The 25492-nt window shown below is 52.4% G+C and overlaps 1 protein-coding gene across 1 annotated transcript; it reads left to right on the forward strand.

Annotated features, from left to right (window-relative positions):
* The first annotated feature begins 8471 nt into the window (after positions 1-8471).
* On the forward strand, positions 8472-23568 carry LAD1 (ladinin 1). Its single transcript, XM_081299369.1, has 10 exons — positions 8472-8938; positions 16490-16627; positions 17721-18621; positions 19083-19190; positions 20005-20048; positions 21551-21623; positions 21718-21855; positions 22178-22264; positions 22550-22624; positions 22962-23568. The coding sequence occupies exons 1-10, from the start codon at positions 8901-8903 to the stop codon at positions 22965-22967; spliced, it is 1608 nt and encodes a 535-aa protein (XP_081155495.1). The 5' UTR covers positions 8472-8900; the 3' UTR covers positions 22968-23568.
* The last annotated feature ends 1924 nt before the right edge of the window (positions 23569-25492 follow it).

Here is a 25492-nt window from a genome sequence, read left to right on the forward strand (position 1 = left end):
TCAGGGACCATCCACAGTCAGGAGCTCAGAATCAAAATTGGTGCCTGCCTGTTAAGGTCATCCTGGGTCGCCTTCTGCCTAGTTCTGCTGACATTACACTCTCTATCTAGCATGCTCCACTCACCAAAACCCTGACCTCTGAGAACAGACTTGGCCCTACCTGAGACTCCAGTCACCAAGAAGGGCATATCCATTCAGTTTCCTGCCCTGCCTGATTTCACATCCCCACCCCATCTGCAAACCTGGGTGGGTCACTGTGGTGCCAGATTTGCCCTCTAGTCCTGCTAGCAGAATGCCTTGCAGTTCCAAGATCAGCCACTAGGTGGCTGCTTCCCTGCTCTCCCTGGGACACTCCTTGTCCTTCCTGCCATTGCTCTCTCCACTCTCCCCTCACACTCCTGCACCCATCATACCCCCTCAGGACTGATTCTTTCACCAAAGTGGAGGCAGCTGGTGGTCTGTCCTCTGAATCAGGTTTTTTCTTCTAAAATCTGGATGCAAAGCCTCTGAGGGGTGTGGGGACTGGGGCAGCCCCCTCATCCCCAAATACTGAGGAAAGTGGCTCCTAAGGAGCCGAGACCAAAGTTCTGGGCTAGAGTGCAGCTTGACTTTTCAGGGCTGTGTCATGGTGATGCCTGGCTAAGCCTACACGGAATGGCTGGTCCCAGACCTGGGGCCCTTTGTCATTTGGACTGCCCCAGCACTGGCCCTAGAAGAAGCTGAGTTGTGTGGATGGCCCTCCTTTCACCTGCCCCTGCTGATGCCCTGTTGTACCCTCTGATTCCAGCATATCAACTGCCATAAATGCTAGAGGCTGGTGCAAAGTGCAGGGCCAGCCACCCTGGGCCCCTTTCTGGCATCCCGGCCTGCTTAGCCTGCCCTCCCCCTCCAAGGGAGCCACAATGGGGACCAACAACTTGGGATGAAAAGGGGAGACAGCACTGCATGGGGGGCTTTTGAAACAAACAGGTCAGCGGGCAGAGAGGCAGATGTGTGCAGAGAACACACCTTCCACCACACACACAGCCCTTAGGCACAGACACACCCAGTCACACACAGCCTCTGAAGAACCTGACGGGGCTGGTCTGCAGCACAGAGCATGGGATTAGGATTCGTGCCTGGGCAGCCACAGAAACCCACCCTTCCCTGCCTCATGGGGCTGCTCTCAGCTGGCCTCACTCCAAAGCATGTCTCTGTGCTTTGTCTCTTCCCAGCCCTTCCGTAGAGCCTGACCCCCCCAATCTAGAGCAGAATCTCAGTCTTCCAGTCGACTATTAACCTGGGGCCCCAGCTGATTGGGGTCTCCACCCTGACCTGTGGAGGAAGAAGAACTGCCCAGGGCCTGACTCAAAGCAAACACGGGGCCAGGTGTGGTGGCACATTTCTGCAATCCCAGAGACCTGGGGCTGAGGCAGGAGGATCATAGGTTAGAGACCAGCCTGGGCAACGTAAGGAGATCCTGCCTCAAAATAAAAATAAAAAGGGCTGGGGATGAAGCTCAGTGTTGGGGGATCCCTGGGTTCAATCCCCAGTACCACAAAGAAAAAGAAGAAAGAAAGAAAAAAGAAAAAAAAAGAAAATACTGGGGAGCAGAGGACCCTGGGAGGGGGGCGTAGGGCCCCTAATGCCAAGCCTATGGCCTTTTGGGAAAGGGACTGAGGGCCAACCTAGAGGACTCTTGAAAGTCATTAGATCCTTCCTTCTGCTTCCAGATGGGACTAGACCTTTCCATCTCCTTGAGGGTAGATAAGCACAAAGGTGGGCATCAACACTTGCTTTTTGCAAGAGAAGATGGAGAGCCTGAGCAGACCTGGGAAGGGAGGGAGTCTGCCACGGCTCCCCGGGGAGGCCTCTGTGCAGGGCTCCATAGCTATAAGCATGAACAGGGCCTAGTGTGGAGGCATGGTCACTGGAGAGCCCTGATCCCCATCCAGGTCCTCTCTGCAGGGAGAACCCTCACGTGGCTGCCTGGCCACAGGGGAGCAAGGCGGAGGACTGGAAGCTCACACAGCACATTACTACAACCAGGCACTGCCGTCAGGATCCTTCACAAAATCCCCTTACCATGCCCTTTCTATAGAGGGAGACACTGAGGCACAGGGAGGCTAATGACTCCTGTGGTCACACAGCAAGAAGTGGGGCTGGGATTTAAGCCAAGAAGTCTGTCGGCATCTATACTCTTATTCCCTACTTTAATTAATAATACTATTTCAAATAAGTATGAAGATACTATGCTGAATGCCTTATTGGAATTGTAACATTATAGTCTCTTGAAGCCTAAGAAGTGGGTATCATTATCTCACATTTCCAGGAGAAAAAAATGAAGTCTTGGAGGGTTTACAAATCTTCCTCTAAGTCATAGGGTTTAATGATTGCAGACTGCAGATTGGAACCCAGGTCCCAACAGAGCCAAAATAGCTACTGTCCAGGAGGGACACATCTGGGGACAGGGGCCCTGCATACGTACTGGGGGAGTTCCCACATCCCCACCAAGGAGGAAATATTCAAGTGAGATGAAGGGACACCCAGGTGGGCAAAGGTGAGTTCTCCCTCAACAGCAGGGCACATCTGGAAGTGGAGGCCTTGGTGGATGTCTCTTAAGAACTGACAAAAGACAGCTGGGTGGGCACCCTTCACAGCTGGAGATGGGCCTGGTGCTCCTCCCTCCTTGTAGGAATGACCAGGGCAAGATGCCACCTGCTGTTGCCCCACCTGTCCTGGAGTGTCAGGAGGCCAGGGCTGACCCCCTTCCTCTAGAGTGCTTCACCCCCATGGAACCCAGAGTCTGAGCCCAGCTGTGGGTCTGGAGCCCACTTAATGGCAGGGGCGCTCAGGGTAGGGCCCGGGTGCTCAGGGTTGCTGGGGCTAAAGTGCCCTGTTGAAGAAGGGAGGCAGGTTAAACATTAGCCACAATGGCCCCCCACGAAGTGAGTCACACTCCCCACTAGGCTCTGGGCTGGGCAGCCAGGGGGGCCGTTTTGTTCCAGGTGGGTGACCAAGCTGCTGAAGCCTGGGACAGGTTGCTGGGACCAGTGCAGATGGCAGCTTCCTCTCTTGACCCCATAGGACTCTCTCTTTGCTCAAAGTTCCCCAGAGCTTGCCAGCATTGTGGGTAGGCAGAGTCTTTCCTTCCAGAACACACTCGTAAGCTGGCCTGTGGGTCTCCCAAGGCCAAGGCTAAGCAGGGTGGGTCTTTATATCCCTGTGGCACTGGCACAAAGCCTGCAGTTGTCTGGAGCCTGGAGAGGGAAAGTGACTCGCTCAAGGTCAATAGATCTAACCAGGGCTAGGACCGGGGTCCCTAGAACTCCCAGTCTACTCCCAGTCTATCCCAGAAAACTGGATGTGGGCAAGCTTTGGACTCCCAGGCAGAGACCAAGGCCTGGGGACCTGAGCAGGCTCCCCCACTCTGGTCCCACTCAGCACTCTGTCTGGCTCCAGTGACAACAAGTGCTCATGCTTACTGGCCGGCCCAGGCTGGGGAGCCTGGTCTTCTGCTGAGGCCTTGGGATTCAGGAGAGGAACGACCTCCCCTGGGTGCCCTGGCAGGCGTTCCAACCTGGAGCCTCTGGGAAGGAGAATGTGATTGTCTGTACGTGCTTAGTGACGGGGTGAGCTGGTGTGTGTGGGCATGTGTAAGGAGCTGGCTAGCTGGTATGTCAGGGGACAGACACCTGTGTGGCTTGACACTAGTGCTTCCCGGAAGCCTTCCTCCTACCTGGCTCTTTGTGGTCCAAGTCTCAGTTGCTCTGCCCTACAATGAGCAAAGGAGGGGCACAGATGCCATGAGGTTTTCATAAAGCTAAATTTTTCTGTGCAAAGGGCCCAGCTTTGTTCTAAAGCATGCATGCTTCCATTTTATTATTTAAATTAAAATAGACTTATGGAGTGAGAGGATAGGAGGTGGTGACTTGTTTCCTCATTTATTTACAAAGCAAAATGATATTATAGGTTGTAAACACTAAAACCCAGGGACACCTGTCCTGGATCTTTGCAGGGTGTGGGTCTTATGCCACATTTTTTTCTTCTCCTCTTCCCTCAAGAGTTCCACAGGCATGGCAGCTGCTGGTGGCAGGGGGTGGTAGACTGGGAACAGAACTGAAATGTCAAGCCATGACCTCCAAGTCAGCTGTCCAGGGCGGGGGATCCCCCAGATTTCCACTCTAGCCTTCTGGAAAAGAAGCTGCCCTATGAATCTTACATTTGGGGGGATTCCAAGCCTGAACTTGGAAGTTCTGGGGCCCCCCTCAGAACCTCAGGGGAGGGGGAAATGAAGTGATCCCTCCCCCAGCCCTGGCTGAGAAATAGTGAAAAGCTCTGGCCCCTGACCCGGGAATACCCAGCTGTGCTAAGTGCGGAATTGGTGGACTCTCCCTGGAGGAAGTGAGTGACACGTGCTTACGTTTTAAACGTTTGCAGTTATTTAAAGAATTATAAGATGAGCACCCAGATAGCAACCGCCCACTTTGAGAACTAGGATATTGCAAATGCTTTTGAAGCCCTGTGTGCCCCTCCCCAGTCTCGATGCCTGCCTGTCTATGAAGGTAAATGTGGGCCTCAATTTCATGTTTAGAGGAACCCTCCTGATCCATGGTTTTGCTTTCTGTGGTTCCAACTACCTATGTCAACATGGGTCCAAAAATGTTAAATGGAAAGTCTCAGAAATGAACAACTCATAAACTTTAAATTGCGCACTCTTCTAAATGGTGTGAAGTTTTGCTCTATCCTGCCCTGGACGTGAACCATCCTGCTGTTCAGCATGTCCATTCTGTGTAAGTTTCCTGCCTGTCACACACTGCCGTGATAGGATCCATTGTGCCACATCATAGTGCTTGAGTTCAAGTAGCCCTTGTTTTACTTAATAATGGCCCCAGGAGAGGAGTGATGCTGACATTTTTTTATCACAGTGCATTGTCGTAATCATTCTATTTTATAGTTAGTGGTTTTGTTTTGTTTTTTAGCCCTGGGGGATTGAACCCAGGATCTTGAACATGTTCTAAGCACTTGTTTCTACCACTGAGCTATACCGCCAGTTCCTTTATTATCAATTACTGCTGATCTCTTTATTGTGCTTTATAAATTAAACTTTATCATAGGTATATATAGATGTCTGTACATACACACACACATAGTGTACATAGGGTTTGGTGCTATCTGTGGTTTTAGGCATTCCCTGGGGGGCTTAGACTGTATCATCTGAGGGTCTGAGGGTCAGGGGAGCTGCTATATGGTTATCTGATTTTCTTTATAACATTTCTATATGTTAATGAATCTCCAATCAGTGAATTGCCTAGTTTTTCATCTTTTTATAAATCTTACATAAATGCATGCCTTTTGCTTTCCCCCTTTAAAAATAAAGTCAAATTCATTCTTGTTGATAACTACAGTTCATTCATTTTCACTGCCATGAAATGATGAAAACACCATTATTTCCTCATTTATTTTCTTGCTCATGGACATTTAGATGCTTTCAGGTTTCTTCACTACCAATGGTAGACTAATCCTTGAATATTCATGAGCCTTTCTTCAGATGGACATGTCTACCACAAGTGCAACAGCTGGTGGACAAGACTGACACGGTCATTTATACTCCAATGGTTGCCCTGAGAATTGCTGAGGCTCCATATCTGGTTTTCCAGACCCAGGGGACCAATGGTCTTGGATTCTTAGACCACCCTGACCTCAGTTTCTCCCTGACTCAGTCTCTCAATGTCACCCTTGGCAGAGGTTATCAGGCTATCTGGTGTTCCTGTTATTCCCCAATTGAGTTAGTGCAATTCTCCAAACTTTTATTGATTGCCTACCAAGCCAGGCACAGTGTCGAGGGAGTACTGGGCAAATAAGACACTCTTTTCCCCTCTCTGACACACAAGAGGTTCAGGGAGCCTACACATGGGTGCAGATACTGACCTCCCTGCCCCCAAAGAGTCACTCCCTCCTCCTTCCTACTGACATTTCCCCTGAGTGCTCTAGAAAACACAAGGTAAAACTGTCTCTTGAGCTTCCACAGCAATGCCCAGTCCTCTACTGGACAGCTCCACCTGGCATCTTCAGGGACTTTAAATCCAAATGGATAGAGGGCAGTCATGCTGCTGACCATCTTCCCATGTACCTCCCCACAACACAGAATTATCAGGCTGAAATGTCAGTGATACTAAGGTTGAGAAACTCTTGGTGGTCTATGGGCTGTAGTCACCCTCCTCCCTAAGTCTTTTCCCCAAACCCTGTCTCATTGGTGGCATCTGTATTCACCCAGTCCCTCAAACCAGGAAGGGAGCCACCAGTCATGGTCAGTGGATTCAGTCCTGACAATTCAGTCTTTCAAAACTCTTGCCAACATCTTCTCCCTCCCTCCTCCTAACTGCCCTTACTCAAGCCCCCTTCATTTCTTTTGTGGGCTATAAAAATACACCTCCCCCAAAGTGTGTGTGTGTGTGTGTGTGTGTGTGTGTGTGTGTGCGCGCGTGTGTTTGCCTCTAGAATGGGGCATGTCTTGAGATCAGGAGCCAAGTCCTCATTATCTGTCCCTGAACCATAACTCCTGCTACTTGTGAATGTGACTTATTTGGAACTGAATATTTGCAGGAATAATCAAGTTAAAATGAGGTCAGACTGGATTAGGGTTGGTCCTAATCTTATAAGAAGAAGGAAACTTGGACACAGACACAAAGACTCACAGAGAATGCCATGTGACAACGGAGGTGAAAACTGGAGTCATGCAGCTGCATACCGAGGAACTCCCAAGAATTGCCAGCAAACACCAGAAGCTTTAAGAAACAAAGGATTCTCCCTAGGGCTTTGGGGAGAGCATGGCTTTGCCAGCACCATGATCTCAGATGTCCAGGCTTTAGAAGTATGAGAGAATAAGCGTTGTTTAAAGCTACCCCTTTCGTTACAGCAGTCCTTGGAAACTAATATACTAACCTTGCACAATGTATTGTACCTGGCACACAGGAAGTGCCTGGGTATATACACAGTGCCTCCCTCAAGGAATTTTTTAGGCAATTACATGTGTATAATTGCTTGTTGGGTTATCTGCATACCAAAATGAAATAAATAAATAAATAAATAAAGGAAAAAAAATCCAGAAACCAACTTCATCCCTAAAACTTCCATATTTTAGGTTTTTATATTCACATAGAGATAATATTGGATTTTGGGCTTTTAGAAACTGGACTGTACTCTAGCTTTGTTAAGTATCCCTGGCAGGGTCAGACTTCAAATAACCAGGATACTTTTCTTCCTATATTGAAATGACATCACTGACCAATCATGGGGAGAATATTCACTGTGTCTCCAGGGAAACAGAGGTTGCCTGGGACATGCCCAGCCTTGGATCAGCATATCCAAGGATATTGACTATTGCCAATTCCTCTTCCCCCTGGAGAAAGCAAACAGCTCAGGGTCGTGTCTTTGAGCAGAGTTCTCATAACCGTCTGTGGCCTTATCAGTCTTTATGCTGCTCACTCCCCTGTCACCATCAGGGAACTCATTTGATTCTCACAACCTGGAAGGAAGCAAAGCAAGGTATCATTATTCCCACTCCACAAAGGAGAAAACTGAGGCAAACTCATAAATGGCAGAATGAGCACTCAAAGCCATGTCTCCAGGATCCCTGACCAGAAGTCACTCTCTGAGCCTCTCACATCATCTCCTATGCAAGAGGAGGAAGGGCCCTTTGGGCAGGAGGTACCTTAGGCAGGTGCACCTGTTACTTGGCAGCTCCTTGCCCTTCATGGTGAGGTCTGAATTGGAGGGCAGCATACGGACCACCAGCCCCTGAGTTAGCACTTGGAGGCTGAGACAGTGCAGCAAGGGCCAGCAGAACCCTGGCAGTTCCTGCCCACCATCTTCTCCTCCCTGTGCAGGGGCTGCATCTCCTTCCTCTCAGAGCAGGATCTATGCAGCTACTACTGCTGAACCCTGCAAACTGATCTCTCCTCAGCACCTGACCCTCTCAGCACCTAAAGAGCAGGTTCCTGGATAGAAAGCACCTGGCATTGCACAGACCAGATGGACACCTGTGCAGGGCTGAGCAGCCTCAGATTGCTCCAGAACTCTAGTCCGTTAGCTGGGCTTCCTCTTCCCTTCTGAGGGAGCAAAGCTGAGATTCCTCAGTCCTGTCACACACCCTGCCCCAGCGCCCACAGTTGGATCTCAGAGCCTAAGGATGGTCCTTTGCACATTTGGGTTTTCAGTGCTGTGGGCACTGATGTGCTTGCGGATTTGAGTCCAGAGTGTCACCTAGGGAGGGGTCGTTTTCCTATGCACGTGTTTTGTATGCAGCCAGAGGAAGCCAAACCTAACCTGTCTGGGGGGGGGGGAGAGGGGGTCTGTTGGGCAGGCGGTGCCAGATTACTGTAACCTGCTCCCCTTTTCCGCTTCCTGCCCCTGGATTTCTCGGGGCTAAGTCGATTTCCAGGCAGAGAGCTCAGCCTGACCCCGATCTTCGGATCCCCGCCCCTCCGCCCCACTCCCTGGTACTCGGGGCCGCGACACTGCGAGAAGAGGCGGCCCAGCGCCAAGCTGGTCTGACTGGTTCTGAGCAGGAAGTCGCCCGCCCTCGCCCGGGGCAGCGGAGCAGCCCAGCGCTCCACCGGGCGCCGTCGGTGAGCCCGCGGCCGATCGGACAGTCCACCCGGCGCTCGCCCCGCGCGGCCAGACCAGCCGGTCGGAGATCAATGCGGCTTTGTCTGGGCCGCCCACACCCCAGAGGCCGCTCCCGGGTCGGCAAATTGGAGCGCAGCGGCGCGGGGCGCGAGCGCGGGTGAGATAAGCGGCCATGTGATCCTACCTGGGCCGGGGGAGGGGCGCGCAGGTGAGACGCGGCGACGGGCGCCCAGCACCCAGCACCCAGCACCCAGCACCACGCACGCGGCGGCCGCCGGGGCTCCAGCAGCATGTCTGTCACCAGAAAGGACTGGTCCGCGCTGTCCAGGTGAGCACTTCTGCAGGTAGGAGGGGAGCCAGGCCATGCCTGGCTGTGGCCAGCCGCACACCTTCGGATCTCCTGCCCCTGGTTGTCGGTCTTCTCCCTGCCCTGGGATCCTGGCACTGAGACTGGTCCCCGGTCTTGCAGCTCCTCGGGAGGGACAGAATTGGGGCCAAACTCACGATCCTTCACAGACAGGGTGGTATTCTCGCTCCTCTCCATCTTCCTGTCCTCCCTTTGAGGCTGGGACCCCAAACGGAGTACTTGGCGAAGGAAGGTTGATCCTCAGCCTGGACAGCTCCAGGGTGTGACCTTCCCCCTGCGTGGGGTAAAAAGAACATTTGGGGAAATTGGGAAGCAGTCAGCCTCCCTCACTGCGCCTGGCTCCCGTGCAGAGCTGTAGTGTCAGGCTCCTGCCTAGTGTCTGTCAGCCCCTCTTGGGAGAGGGAATAGGAGTGACCTTACTTTAGCAGAAAGGGGAACTATGAATAGGACAAGAGACAGACCACCCCCCTTCTCCATCAAGGGAGGCTCAGATTGTGAGTATGGCATTGGAGTGGCAGCTTGGCTGGGGACTTCAAGATCGTTGCTGACCCATCTTTATTTGAGAACTCATCTCCCAAAGAGTCTGGGGATTGAGTATCTTACCCCACCCTGCTGAACTTCCTGTCAGGATTGAGAAGCCTAGGAAAGGCAGGTATCCAGGAGGCAGCCCTCTCGTTGTGGTTAGTGATTTCTCTTGGAGCTGCCTTTCTCCCCTCTCCAGAAGTGCTGGAACGAGCATCTTTATCTCCTCATCTTTACACTGGGCACCCTGTCTCCCCAAACATACACTCATTCTTTGTTCTTAACAAAAACTGAGGTTCATGCAATAGCACATGTTCCAATAGCTGGAACCTTGTTCCGTTGGTTTGATTTTTAGCAGGTAGAAATTGGCCTCTCGGGTCCTCACAGGTGAGTCTTTAGATCTTCAGACCTATCATGAGTTTAGGGCCATCTCTGCAGGTGCAGCCAAGCACCCTCCAGCAGTTTGGGTACCACAGGCCTTCCTTATCGAGGCATCTTGCAGGAATTTTCCAGCACTTTAGGATCTCCTTCTTGCCCTCTCACCCTCCCTGAAGGGCTTCAGAGCTTTTCCAGCATTTCATACTGAGCTTCCCCATAGCAGCTCATTCTCCTGGGCTAGAGGGAGGGGGAAGGGAGTGTTCCCCAGACTCTCCGAATCCCACACTGCTTGGAGGACAGTTGCCCAGTAACCCCAGTGCAGAGAAGCCTATGGGGTCTAAAGAGGGGAAAAGGTAAGCCCCAAGAATGGAGGGGACCCAGTGCTCTGGAAAAGAACCCAGGCTGCTAAAGAGGTTGGACACACCCCAGGGAAGGTTTGCTGAGGGTGGGGCTGGGGGTCAAGGCCTTGGACTCTGCATGTGGGTCAGTGTTCAGGGGTTGATGTGGGAGTGTCTTGGCTTCTAGGCGTGGCATTATCTGTACCTATGAATGCATGCTTAGAAGTGTGTGTGTGTGTGGCCATATGTGTGGGCGAGTATGTTTATGGCCTGTGTAGTGATGAGATGTGTGTGTGGGCAGTGGGTTTTTGTATTACCGAGTTCAGAGTTTGCAGATCCAAGTATGTTCAGTCTAAATGTTCATTGTAGACCTCAGTACTCCGTATTGGGTTAAAAATACACAACAGACACTATGTCCTCAGAAGCTCATCCTCTGGTGGGCTGTATGTGATTCCGTGTCTGAGAGCACACCTGGTTATGGGCAGGGTGGACGTGTCTGTATGTGAGGGTGGTGCAGTTGGGGCAGCAAAACTTTTAAAGCGGGAGTAAGGTCTGGTCTTAGCTTTTCCACTGCTCAGATGGACATGGACTACGGTGGGCAGGGGTGGGGCCAAGTTCCCAGGGGATGTCTAGGCCAAGTGGATGTCCACGGAAGGTCTGGGCTACCCTCCCTGCCTGGCTCCAGCCCTCACAGAGCCCTGTGGGTAGACACAGCTGTTGCCAACCATCACCCTGATGAGGCACCTGGAGCAGAGACTTGCTCTCGCTCTGCTCCTCGACTGAACAACAAGCCTCAGCGGGCCAGCAGGAAAGGGCTGTGAGTCAACCGAGCCTCCCAGGTTAGGCAGGGTGTGGTGAGTGTGGTCCTAGTGAGGGACCCTAGTAAGGGTGAGGAGCTGAGGGCCAGCCTGCGGCCTGTCTAATGGTACATAGAAATTCAGGCGCTCCAGCCCTGGGATTGTGAGCTGTCTGGCTAGCTGCCCTGGTCAGCCGCCTTGTCCTTTCCTCCCTGAGCTGACCTGGTGACCGTGGGGCTAGGCCAGGCCTGTCTGCAGGGGGTGAGGAGTGGATCTGGGAGTGCCTGGGACTAAGCAGCCACAGGTTAATCATTTCCTTGCCGGGGCCTTAAGCAGCCCTCCCACCTCCAAGTGCTTTCCTGAGTCCTCCTGGCACCTCTCCCTAGATCATCTGGGCTAAAAGGGACCTTGGACCACTCACAGTGACCCCTCAGTATGTGGAAGGGGAGTTTGATGCCTGCCCACTCTGGGGTAAAGATTGGCCCAAGGTCATGGCCAGGCCTGGGTTTCTTCCTCTGTTTTTCCCTTCCCCAGCTCCTGCTTTTATTTTTTATGGTGCTGGGACTTGAACCCAGGGCCTTGTGCATGTGAGGCAGGCACTCTACCAGCTGAGCTATATCCCCAGCCGAGCCCCTGCTTCTGAGCCCCAGGGTCAACAAAATGCTTCTGGGATGCCTTCACATCCTCTCTCTACTTTAACTAGAATAAAGTTACTAGAACTTTATTCTAGCTAGAGAGCCCCCAGGGCTCCTTAGAATAAAGTTAAAGCCCTGCCTAAAGAATGGGCTTCTGCATGGGATTCAATTTGGGAAAATGGGTTCTGCTGCTATTCTTAACACTTAACAACCACTGGTGCTCTTGATGCAGAACAGATGGAAATTAGATAGGAGAGTGGTCTCCGTGAGCTTATCAGGGAGGAAGGACTTTAGAATTATATAAAAGAGAATGAGAAGTCCCATACCCAAAGGATGGAGTTGGTGAAATCGGGGGTGGGGAAGGATTAGTGGCCCCTATGAGGCACATAGAGGGGTGTCTGATCCCAAATGAAGGTTGGGAGGTGGAGGAAAGGTTTGTGGAGAGGAAGGGAGTGGTGGGCCAGGTGTCCAGGGCTGTGGCACTAGCTGGTGAGAGTGACTGGCACTACCCTGCTCTTGGAGCCTGCAGATTCCACCCAGGGCCTGGTTCTGGGGCTTAAAGGTCACTGGGTTTTCCCCAACCTCTGCCCTCCCAGGTTGCACCCTGTCCTGGGATGGAGAATCCTGAACCTCCAGGGCTCTCTGGCTCCTTTCCCTTAATGTTCTGCTGTGGGTGGGCTGCTAAGTAGTTCTCCCACCCGCCTCCCCCCCCTGCAAGTCCTCCCAGGACAACCTTTTCTGCTAGTTGGTATCATGGTAAACCACATGAGGTCTTGGGAGGCTGACTTAGGTGGAGTCTTAGTTCCTTCTTTTCTTTAGTTGCATTTTCTACAGAAAATGCCTCCATTTCCTCCTATGCAAAATGGGGGTGATGACCTTCACCTTACAGGGATGTAAAGGATAACATCACTGGTATTTGTAGTATTTGTACACTGAAGTAATCCTAAAATAGTTAGTCCCTGGTGTTTTGGGAAGCACTTGTTATTCGTGCTATCACTTCTCCCTTTATTCTTTTATTTATCAATTTATTTGTCACTACATTCAACAAACATGAAGCACTGTTCTAGGCCCTCAACTCTATTTATTATTGGGCTCTTAGCAGCTATACCACCTGGGGACTGACCTTTGCCTTGAGTCCTTTCAATTTCTGTTCATTTCCTCATCTTTAGAGGCCAATAATCTTTGCTTATTGGTGATAACATTCCTCCCTCAGGGTGGGGTGGTGCTGAAGGGACTCTTATTTTGCTAGGTACTGGGGTTAAGGAAGCCCCAAGATTCCTGAGCAGCCCGGGTGGCCATATCACTGTGGGCGAGTTGTAGGGTCTTGGTTTACAGCTTGGAAACACTCAAGGACAACTGGCCCCCATCCCCTATAGCCCAGGCCTGGACCAGCCTAGGGAGTGAGTCACTTCTGAAGAGACCAGGCTCAGACTGATCACATACCATATAGGGCCCCGTAGAAGGATAAACAAATACACTGCTTCCCTGAGGGCTGAGAACCTGTGTGTGGGAACTGGGTTGCTCAGGATCAAAGAATCCCAGAGGCTCTAGCCCAGTCCTGCTCTGGGTGTGGTCAGGAGTGAGGAACTTCTGACTTTGTGGGTCACTTTCCTTAGTATGTGGATCCCTCTTTGGAGGGCAAGAGCTGTTTCCAAACTTGGATGGGCAGGGGTGCATCCAGAGAAGAAGAGACGGAGACGTGACTTCAGATGAAAGCCAGCAGAAGCCAGCTCATAAGAAAGTGAATGAATGAAGTATCAACCCACAAATATGTAGCACCCGCAGGGCTCATGTGAAGGCCCAGGGGAATCTTGTTTAAGGCCGTGATTAAGGACATAGTCCTGAAAATGGATGTTTACACTTGTTCCTTTATATTTGTTGGCATCTATTGGGTTCCTGTTTCCATATTGGAAACTTTGATGGGGGAGCTCCTCTGCATGTGCACCAAAATGGAGTAGAGGGGAGACTGATGAGGGGGGCACTGAGATACTTCCTCCAAAGAGCTGCCCTGGTAGCAGAATTGGGAGAAACTAGAAGATTCTCTCCTAAGGCAGCTCCTTTCCTGTGGGGTGATTTGCTGGTAGACATTCCCCTCCCTGCCCAGAGAGATGGACAGATTGCCTTTAAGGGGCTCAGGATTTGCTCCCCACCTTTGTGCTCTTGCAGATGGTGGCAGAGGTTTGGCAATTCCTGGGGGAGCTGATGTTTACACTTGTTCTCTCACATTTGTTGGCACCTGTTGGGTGCCTGTCACCATCCTGGATACTAGAGGGTCTCCATGGCCCTGTGCTCTGCCCTTGCTTGCTATCCAGTTTCACTAGGGGCTGCTGTCTGGCCCTGGCTTACCCTTGTCCCCCAAACCCCTCTCTGCTCATACTAGGACTCTCTGTGTGCTGTGCTCCCTTTCTGGAACATTGCCACCAGATGGGCTCCCTGGCTGCTCGGGAACCAGGTCCCTCAGAGAGGCCTTCCACCCAAGCACCTTCTCTCCTGTCACTTACCTCGTCCCATGGTCCTCATGACACCTGGCCCACATCACTTTGTTCAGAGTCCTGTTTCCTTGTTGGCAGTCTGTCTCTTCCTCCGCATGCTCTGTGAGGGGAAGGAGACTGTCGGTCTCATTCCCCACTCTGTCCCGCCCCTGGAGTCATGCCTGTGACAATGGTGCTCAAAAAATATTTGTTGAGCAAATGTGGGCTCTATAAATTCGAGGCTGGACCTAGAAGAAAATTAGAGCTGTTTATGTGGCTCATCCTTATCATTTTAAGAGTGAAAACTGAAGAAAAGGAAAGGAATCCACTTGCCCCAGGGCAGGAGATCTAGAAACCAGGTCCTGACCCTCCCTGATAAAGACTCCCGAGGAATCTCTTCTCCGGGAGGCCTGCAGGTGCGTCTTAGATGCAATTCAGTGTATGAAATTTGTGGGTTCATGTGATGTTTGTTTTTTTTCCTTCAGAAGCCAGTCCTCTTGAGTCAAGGCTTGATTTCATGATGATACACTTCAGGGGCAGAGTGACCAGGAGAGCTAAAGAGACCTGAGAGTTTGGCACCTGGAAACAGCAAGAGGAGGCTTTCTATTCATTGCTGTAGCTCAGGGAAAGCTCTAGAAACTTCTGACCTGAGCTCCAAAGAGCACTATGGGTATCACAAGAAGTGCCATAGAATGCTCTGCCCATCTAATCTTTACAGCCCCGTGCTCCCCTATTTAAATCCTCTTGCCTCTCTGGGTGAAACACAGCATCCTGTCCCAACAGACCCCATTCCTTCGAATTTCTTAGCTTGCTTGATGCCCTGCTTCTGTCTGGATTGCCATTTCCCCTCAGTCCAAGAGCCCTATGGAAATCATCCATTGAGATCCTGTGTAGGTTCCATCCCTTCTGTGAACCTTTTCTGATAATATTGATCTGCGGTTGTCATTTACTCTGCAGAACCGTTTCTGTACTTTGGTTGGAAGAATTCTTGGTGGATATGCTTCTAGATCACTGGTTTATAGGTTTCTCCAGGGTGGAGGTCCTGCCATGTTGTTCTGATACCCATGGTTCCTGACATGGTGCTGGCCTCTTGCAGTTGCTTAGCAAGTATGTATTTGGTTGAATTAGAAGGACAGGTGGATGGAAGGAAAGATGGACTGGAGGAGAGGTGGGTAGGTGGGTGGTAGGCCAGTGGATAAGATGACAGAAATGGGCAGGGTAAGTGACTAGTTAGAGGGGCATTTGAATTGGCAGGTAGCTGGATGGAGAGGTGTGTGAATGAAGAGCGGCTGGATGGATTAGTGGGGTCTGGTTGTGAGAGTGCCTGTTTGTCCCATGAGTGAAGGGTAACTTGGTGCAGGAAACACATTGGGGTGTACAAGGTCCCCTTACTTCTTCAGGCAAAGGGAAGTTCTAAAAGATGGGAGAGGTTCAAAGTGCTCCTGGGAAATGAAGGCATATTAGAATCTTTTCCAGGTGTAACTGGTCTTGTGTGTGAGTCTATCCCTGCCCCACATCGTTAAAGGCTAAGAAATTTTATGAGGAATTGGATAACTCTGAGGAAGTTCCCCTGTTTATTGTCCATTAAGGGATATTATCTAAGAATTCTCAGACTGAAAAGAGAAAGGGACTTGTCAAGTTCATTTGCTTTCTTTGGGCAGCACTATGTTCACCTTTCCACATTCCTAGTCACCTTAGAGAGGGAAGGCCCCACATTTCCATTCTGGGGTCCTGAGAAAATTTCAGCACAGTGATTCTCATGGGGTGATTTTGACCCCTACAGGTTATTTGGTAATATTGGTATATTAATAGTATTTGGTAATGTTGGGAAACTTGGTTGTCACAACTGGGAAATGTTGTTGCTGCTGCTAAACATCCTATAATCCCGGAGCCAGACACAGTGGTACAAGCCTGTAATTTCAGCTACTTGGGAGGCTGAGGCAGGAGGATTGCAAATTTGAGGCCAATTTAGCAAATCTAGCCGTTTTGCTGTGTTACCCAGGCTGGCCTAGAACTCTTGGGCTCCCATGATCCTCCTGCCTCAGCTTTTCAAGTGCCTGTGACTTTAGGCGTGTGCTACCATGCTCGGCTACACAAATCTTGTGACCCTCCTGCCTTAGCTTCCCAGGTTGCTGGTATTACAGGTGTGAGCCACTGTGCCTGGCCCCTACACAAATCTGAATGAGAGATTTTACATATTGTCGTTCATCCTGGGTTTCTGAAGTCCAGCATGGCTCTGTTCAGACTGTCCACACTGCCATGCTTGTAGGCCTAGAGGGTGTTCTCTCTTCTCTCAGCCCTTGGGAGTCTGTCTTGGGAAGGGTGCTGGGGTGTCCCCAAGGATGTGCTGATCCCCACTTCCTTCCCCCAGCCTGGCCCGGCAGCGGACTCTAGAAGATGAGGAGGAGCAGGAACGTGAACGCAGGCGCCGGCATCGCAACATGAGTTCCGTCACAGATGATGAGGCTCCCAAACTCACCCAGAATGGGGACCATCCAGCCATTGAGAGGTACTCGGGTGGGGGCTGGGCCTCATTTCCTCATTCTGGGTGACAGGGATGGACTTAGCTGCCCCAGGCATATTCTGTGCAATGCATTTGGCCTGCCCCGGGCTTGAGACCCAGAGAATGAGGCTGAAGGGTACAAGGACAAATTTCAAGTTCCTCTCACGCTCTCCAGGCCCCTCCTCAGCTCTGCTGGATTCCATCTCCATTAGAACTACCAGGGCTGCTGTTTGTTGGGACCATCCTTGGGCCCATACGTGGCTGGGCATCTTATGGACATAGCTCATTAAATCCTATACTATCCCCGAGAGACAGATTATTACCCAGTTTTACAGGAAGAAACGAGTGGGAGGGCATTTAGGTGCCATGCTAAGATCATATACCTAAAGAGTAATACAGCCAGAATTTCCACTTGGATTTGTAAATTTCCATGGCTTGACTCTGTCCATTCAGCAGGCTGCCTCCCTCCAGCCTTGACCCCCCACAAGTCACTTCTGAGGGGAGGAGTGGGGAGGGAGAGAAGGGACCAGAACTTACTGAATGCCACCTCAGCACCAGGACTGTGTTCTCAGGGTGGGAGGCTCATCATGCCTCCTGACAAGCTCAGTTTGCAGATTTGAAAACTGAGAATCAGTGAGGTGACTGGCTTGAAATTAATGGAGAGCAGGGTGGTGGAAGGAAAAGAATCTCCTTTAGCTGGAGACCAAGTGCTCTAGGTTTGGGGCAATCTTCTCAGGTTGCTCTTGTTCCTTTGCCCCTCAGAGGAGGGAACCAGGATCTGTGTCTTGGGCTAAGCCAAACCTATGACTGCCACCTAATCCCAGCTGCACCCACATGACTGACAGGAGTATGGGATGGTGACTTAGAAGCCTTGAGTTCTTATTCCAGTTCTCTCTCCAGTTAGCTGTGTGACCTTTGAATACCTCTGACCTTGATCTAAGCTCTATGGGGCAGGGACCCCATTTACTCTTGTTGACCCCCACAACTCCCAGCACACCCTGGCACATATAAAACTGTTGCATGGTCAGTGTTTGTTGATTTTCTCACCTCTGATGTCTTCTCATTCTATTTTGCCCTCCATCTCCATCTTCTGGCTCAGGCTGCCCAGCGTGGAGGAAGCCGAGGTGCCCAAGCCACTACCCCAAGATGAAGCCGAGGTGCCCAAGCCACCACCCCCAGCCTCCAAAGATGAAGTTGAGGAAATCCAAACAATTCTCAGGACTCGGCAGGAGCGGAGGCAGAGGCGGCAGGCAGTGGAGGCTGCACAGACCCCCATCCAGGAGAGGCTAAAGGCTGAGGAGGGAAGGGACAGCCTGGGACCTGGGCAGGCCATGAAGCAGCCCTTAGTGCCCAAGAAGGAACCAGAACCCCCACCCCGCAGAAGACTGAGCCGGGAGCAGCGGGGACCCTGGGCCCGAGAGGAGGAGCAAGCAGCAGGGAAGAAGGGGCTTCCAGAGGAGGCCCTGGCTCCAGAGAAGACCTCAATCGCTGAGAAATCCCCTGTGTCAGAGAAGACGGCAGCGCCTGGCAAGGAAACCTGTGTCTCGCAGAAGGGGTCAGCCCCAGAGAAGACATCTCCAGCTGAGAAGACAGCAGTGCCCAGGAAGAGAGGCAGCTCAGAGAAGAAGCCTGTTCCAGAAAACACAGGTGTCTCCGATACGTCTCCGGCCCCTGAGAAAACATCTGTGTCTGAGAAAACAGCAGCATCAGAGAAAAGATCCATCTTGGAGAAAAAGTCGATTCTAGAAAAAGCAAGTGTCTCTGAGAAGACGCCAGAGAGGAGATTGGTGTCGGAGAAAGCATCCATCTTTGAAAAGTCACCGGTCTCAGAGACGAAGCCGGCCCCAAAGAGGGCAGTGGCCTCAGAGCTACCCCAGGCCTCGGGGAAAAGCCAGGCCACCACCAAGGAGCAGAGAGAAAAAGCCCTCCCTGAGGAGACCCCATCTTCCTCACCAGACCCTCCCAAGGTGGCTTCCCGCCTCAAGCCCATCTCTCTCCAGGTTGGCAGTACTCCTGTCCCTCCTCCCTGACTGGCCTCCCTGCCAGTCTTACCAGTGGCCTCTGGTTCCCTTGCTGCTTCCTGTCCTCCCACCTTCAGGCTGAGTCTCCCTGCTGTTCCTAGCCACTGAAAGGGAGGGGCAGGAAGCATCAGGGAGCTGTGGGGCAGGGAGCATCTGGGACCCCATACCACATCCTCATCTAGGACCTGGACTCCAGGACCCTAGCAGGTCCTTAGGAAGTCTCAGATCCTTCCAGAAGATCTCCTAGAAAGCCCTGCTGGGGAGCCTGGCTGCCTCCAGCAAAGGCAGGAGGGTTAGGCCCAGGACTGTCTCCCCCGCCCCCTTTCTCCTGCAGCTCCTGGGATGAGCCTGGGTTTAGGGGCTGCCCCGGCCAGTAGGGCCCTAGATCTCTGCGGAGGACGGTGAGATCTCAACTTCTTGTCACTCTGTGCTCCACCCAGGTAAAAATCCCCAGCAAGGAGGAAGAAGAAGACGACACATTTTCCCCCACTCAGATCACCTACAGCAGCTCCCTTAAACGCTCCAGCCCCAGGACCATCTCCTTTCGGGTGAGAGCCCAGGACATTCTTGTCGCTAATCTTCTGGAGGGCAAGCCAAGGAAACTACCCATTATAGCAAAGGAGGCTTAGGTTTGATAGCATGAAGACCCACTGGATGGAGAGGGGCTTTGGAGTCCCCATGGCCGGCCAAAAACATGTACAAGTTCCTATTAAAGAAAAAAGTTAATGACTGGGTATAAATAAGCATGAGCAGCCCCACCTAGTGGGGGAAGACCAGAGCTGCAGGAAGGTGGCAGATGCCAGGACCAGGCCGGGCTGCTGGCCCCACACCTGCCTATGTCAAGCCTGGTCCCCACCCAGGAGGGAGAGCCGGGCAGAGCAGCAGGGTTCCCACAGCGCTCTCTCTGATCTGCTCCCACCCCAACAGTGCAAATCACATGGAGTGGGAAGTCTCATTTGGCTGTGACCCAGTATTTATTCTTAGTTCTTGTGTTCACTGGGTCATCCACTCATTCACTGTTGACTGTGCTTTGTGCCCTAATGCATTCCAGGGCCTGGGGAGGAGGCTGGAGGCCTGAGGTTGATGGGTGCCCACAGGGCTCTTGGTCAGTGGGGCAGCAGTGGGGTGGTAGGTAACCCGTGAGCAGGGCTCGAGAAGACGAGGAATGGCTTTGGGCCCAGACTAGTGGGCGGAGGCAGGTGCTTCCCAGATTAGAAGAGGGCCTTCATGAAGGTGTGGTCATGTTTCTTTGGTGGTAGGGGGTCGGGGAGAAAGAAGTGACCAAGAGCTGGGCTCTGTCTTGGGGGGCGGGGCACTGACTTCCCTGGGACTCCTGCTTACTGCCTCTTCTTCTCATTTCAGATGAGCCCTAAGAAAGACAGCTCAGAAAAAGCCTTAACCCGCAGGTGGGAAGCCTGGAGGCTTCAACTTTCTGCTGTCTGGAATATTTCCTGAGCCCCTGCCCTCCTGTGCCAGGCTGTACAAAGGGAACGTGCAGATCTTGCCAGAGCTCTGGATCTGTCAGAGGGAGGGATTAACAGGAGGGACTGAGGCCATGTGAGATGGAAAGGGAGGGGGCATCTGGGAGAGCTGCTGGGGGGAGGAGCTCTGAAGGGGAGGGGGGCTTGAGTCTCAGGGTTGAGGTGGGAAGAGGAGGTGGGCTTTTCAGGAGGGAGACTCTATATTGGCAGGCCTGGGGTGGAGGCCTGGGACTCTGTGTGTTTAATGAGGACCCCATGCTCTGTGCATGGATGACTATATTTTGGAAAAATTCTGAAAATGGATCTGAAAAGCGGTTCTGCCCATGCTGGAAATTTGACCCACTCTGCTATATTCTTCTGCCCTCTAATCTTTCTGAGGCTGCCTCTGCTAGGCCAGGCCATGGGGTGTGGGGGTTGGATGAGGAGAACAAAAATAAGATACAGCAGCTATCAGGGCGAGGTGGCACATGCCTGTAAACCCAGCAGCCTGGGAGGCTGAGCCAGCCTCAGCAATGTAGTGAGGCCTTAAGCAGCTCAGTAAGACCCTATTTCTAAATAAAATATTTTTTAAAAAAGGGCTGGGTACATGGTTCAGTGGTTGAGTGCCCCTGGGTTCAATCCCCAGTAAACCGCCCCCCCCCCAAAAAAAAAAAGACAGTGGCGGCCCTCAGGCAACTCACATGAGACCATCAAATACAGAGTCACCTCAGCAGGGAGGTACAGGATAGGAAGGTGTAACAGGCTCAGAGCTTGGTGGCTGCAGCAGCAGCTCAGCCTGTGGGATCTAGAAAGGTGTCACAGAGCAGTGGGACATTCAGTGTGGGACTTGAACTAGTGGGAGATTCCCAGATGGAACACTGGAGGTGTGGCATGTTGAATTGAGGGGACAGCAGGTGAAAGGCACGGTGTAGACACAGGATTCTAGTTGGCTGGCACCAGCTATATGGCAGGGAGGGGGGAGGTAGGGACAGGTCACTTCCAGGGCTGTGCCAGGGAATTTGGTCCTTGTCCTGTGGCCCCAGGGGGCAGAGGCTGGAAGGGACAAAATCTGTTCAAAGTAGGAGCAATCTGGTGGCAGTGGAGAGGAGAGCTCAGTGGGGCAAGCAGGGAGAGGGGAAGGTGGCCACAGGTTTAGGGAAGGCAGGAAGGGGAAGTTCAGGAGATGATGTGGGAGGAGAAGGGAAGAGGGAAGGAGTGAGATATTTCTGTTCTGGGATGTCCCACTGAATGGGCTCTTTTTCAAGAGGGGAGGAAACTCCCTGGAATCAGAAGTCTTCCCTTAACCAAGTCATTACAGACTATTCCTTGTTCTCTTTGCCAAAATGGCAGGATGTGAGGGGGCCACTCCTCAGGACCCGGGGCCAGGGCCTCCCCAAGGTGGGTGTCTCACCCACCTTGGTTTGTCTTACCCTATCTTCCTCCTGCAGTGCCAGCGTGAGGCTGCCAGCCACCTCAGTCAAGCTGGGGGAGAAGCTGGAGAGATACCACACAGCCATACAGGTGTGGCGGGGCTCTTCCCCAGGGCCAAGGGTTCCTGCCCAGGTGGTCAGGCACCTCACAGGCACAGCTCAGTGGCTTGTGTCTCTGTTTCCAGAGGTCAGCATCGGTCAGGTCTCAAGGCTCCACCCGCACTGAGTTCTTTGTGGCTCCTGTGGGTGTGGCCAGCAAGCGCCACCTCTTTGAGAAGGAACTGATTGGCCAGAGTCACGCAGAAGCAGCCTCCAGCCGGAAGGTGAGGGATGAAGTCTTGTTGGGGGGTCTCCAGGCTCAGATGCCCTGAGGTCTCCAAAGCCCAAATGTAGGCCTTAGCAGTGCCAGAAAACAGTATTTTCATGTGTTAATGTTGGAAGAACCTTGACCTACCATTGATGTCCTCAAGCCAAGTCACCTCAACTGGGCACACGAATCCCTACAGGGGGTGCTATCCCCAGTACACATGGCAAGCACAGATGGATGTGGGACTAAGGTAGAGTCATGTCCTTAGTCCAGGGCCTCTGAAAATGCCCTGAAGTTGCCAATGGTCCCAAGCTCTAAGCTAGAGCCTTTCTTTTTAGGACAACTTGAGATTGCCAGGGGTTGTGACATCCAAGCTCAACTTGTGGATCAGCAAGACTCAGGAGTCTGGAGATCAGAACCCCCAGGTATCCTGTCCCTCCTTGATGTCTCATGGTGGAGTGACATGGGTCAGAGGAGGGATAGCCTGAGAGCAAGGGGCGGTTTCAGGAGTGGAGATGGGGCGGGGTGTGGGTGGGGGAGGGCTATGGATGGGCCTGGGGGTCAGAAGGCAGCAGAGACAGGAGGTGGCCTGGGGTCCTTTTTGCTTTCAGGAGTGAGGTATCCTAAGCAGGGGATTGGGCCTTGGGGACCCCAGCCCCCTCCTTAAGCCTCACCTTAGTTCCTGGTCTCCACTCTGATGCCCCAATCAGAATGTACGGAAGGAGCTGGCGGCCACCAAGAGGACTCAGTGGGGAAAGAAATCTGATTCCTCCCTGGATGTTGAGGTGAATGGAGGAGGGGCCGGCCCTGGGGCAGAGGGCTATGGGCTCATGATGGGGGGGCCCTACTTTCTCACTTACGTATCCATGCTCATTGACCTGCAATCGCATAGTCCAGCTGCCTAGAATGTTCCCTGGCCTGCAAGCTTGGGCTGGCTTGACCCACTACCAGCATCTTGGTAGAGCCCTCCTCTGGCTTTGCTGAAACAGCTCTGCAAAGCCACACCCTCTTCAACAGGCCAACTTAAGGTCTCTGACTCGTGTGGGTGTGGGGCTAGGGCAAAGGGATACCTTCCTGTCTGGAAATCCCCTTCCCTTGTTCTAATTGATCTTTGCCTCCCAGGTGTGACAAGCCCTACCAAGACAGGCCTGCGAGTCTGCGTGGGGCCCTCGCTCATGGCAGGCCCCTGCCTCCTGCAGCGGTGTCCCTGTCTCTCACTGCCTCCACTCCCTTCCTGCTCTGGTCCTGTCTGGCCAGGACTCTTGGGGGCCAGAAATATCAGCAACAGCTCCTTCTCAGCACAGCTGCCCTGGCACCTTCTTGTTCTGCTGTGGGCACAGCAGATCCTGGGACCCAGCAGCAGCCTAGGTCACAACACAGATGCACGTTGACGCTGTGGAGCCTCACCGTCCTACCCAGAGCAGTCCTCTACCCCCTGCTCACTTCCAAGGGCAGGAGAGGGCTGTCGCAAGAACTCCAGGGCCACCTGCCTCATATGGTCCCAGCGAGTGCCACCATGTGCCTATGGTGCTCCCACACTGAGGCCCGGACCTACCCACCCTAGTCCCCGGGCCTCTCCCATCCTGCTGAGATCAGGCCAGACTGTGAAGGAGATGGCATGTACCGTCCATGTGCCCCACCCCTGCCTGTTCTCCCCTCCCTTCCCTGGCATGCTGCCTGGCTAGAAGCTCAGTGGCTTTTTGTGCAACTTTTTGTCCTGCCCTCTCTCAGAAAAAAAAAAAAATCTGTTCTCAGGAAAGATTTGATAAACGCATTCACTCTCAGGTGTAAATGATGAATGATACCTTAAAAACGAATTCCTTCCTGGAGGCTTTGTTTTCTAACAAGAAACATCTGCAGGGTACAAGGGGGAAGATTTTGGCTGCAGTGGGAGGGAGGATGTTTTCCTAGTCTCTCTTCTTCTCCTAGGAAGGTAGTAGGTTTGCCGCTCCATGGTCCTAGCTTGGTGACTTGGGAGTTGACAACTGCCACCCACAGTGCCAAGCCTGTCTGTATCCCAACCTTCCCAAATCCGTTCCTCCATTTCCCAATGCCATGGCCCACGTGGGCTTGGAAAGTGCCCACTGGAGAACCAGGACCAACCAATCTAAGCAAGTTAGTCCGGGGCCTTCCAGACCCTTTAAGGCTTTAGTGTAAAAATTATCTTTTTTTTTTTTTTTTTTAATTCAACAGAATAATTACTCCCAATTGACTGCTCTAGTTTTTCTCAGAACCACCTGGAGGTGAGAATAGATGCAAACCTCTTCCCAACGCCCTTTGCATGCCTGGGAAAATCCCAGGCCTTCTCTAGAACAAGGACAGCACCAGGCCCTCTGAGCCCTGTGTGTGCTGACTTCCCAGTGTTTCCAGACTGGTTCACCTCCATTGGAGAGGTGAGCCTACTGTAGCTGGCTCCCTGTGTGCACTGAGCTAGGGTAGCGGACCCTGGAGACATGCCCTGAGCACCGGACACCCCCACCAGGGCTGTAGCTATGGCGGGTACGCCAGCTCCCGGTCCAGAGTTAGTTGAAGCCACTGCGATAGGGTGGAGGAGTGGGCTGAGTACTCAGAGGCTGAGGGGACCCCAACTGCTCTGGCCCTGCATGGAATTCTGGGTATGACCTTAGACAAATCCTTCTCTGAGCCACAGGGTTCAAGCAGATGACCTTCACAGGACTTTCCCATGCTCATGTCCTTCAGGAAGTTCCCCTGGCAGGTGAACTTTTCCAGCCAACACAACTCATCACAGACTTTCTTAGGAGAGGCTACTGGGCAGTGGGAAGGGCTTCTCTGGCACCTGTGACCTCAGAGTCACAGGTACCCTTTGTGCCTGCACACCCTCCCTGGGATGCCCAGTGACACGGGCTTCTCGGGAGAACTTGGGGGGCAAGACTCCATGGCTCCTTTGCATTCACGTGACCAACACACGAGCACTGTGTCTTCATTCCTGTCGGGGAGGCAGCTGATAACCAAGGAGACAAATGTTCATGGGAGGTGACTTCAGCTGGTGCTAGGGTGCAGGCTGCCATGACCAGGTGGCTTGGAGGAGGCGGCGCTTGAGCGCCCTCTGGAGTCAGAATAGGTCTCCCATGCACTCGCCACCCCTTGACCTGCCTTCCTGCTCTGCACAGGCTTCTCCCCACCTACCATTCTGGCTTTGTTTTCTCTTCCCATCTAAAAGCACTGGGAGGTGACTATTTTCAAGGACAGGCATCTGAATCGGGTCTGGAGTAACCCTGTTATATTAAGGTGTGACTGCTTGATGGTGACTTGCTTTTCCCATCAGCCAAGTGACTGTCTTACAGCTGTCTCGAAGATGCCCTGCCTTAGAACACTTAGTAGAAGGTTCATTCCAGTAGCCTGTGGACACTAAGAATCCACTGGGGTTTTCCTGGGGCTCTATGGAGTCTGGATGCCCACACTCCTCTTTCAGGCATCCGTGCAAACAAGAATTTGGTGTGTCTGAAGGGTTATTTGGTTTATGAGGAATAGGGACACACTGAAAGTGGCTCAGTTTAAGTTAAGAAAAGCAACTCCTAAGTTCCAGGAGATTCCAGGCCAGGACATGCAGCAAGCTGGGTCCTGGTGGGCTAGAGTGAGAGACAGGGTCAGGGAGGCTGAGCTGCCCTTTGGACAGCTTGGTTCCTTCCCCA

The sequence above is a fragment of the Spermophilus citellus genome (genome assembly GCF_964194105.1).
Source record: "Spermophilus citellus genome assembly, chromosome: 6".
NCBI lineage: Eukaryota > Metazoa > Chordata > Mammalia > Rodentia > Sciuridae > Spermophilus > Spermophilus citellus.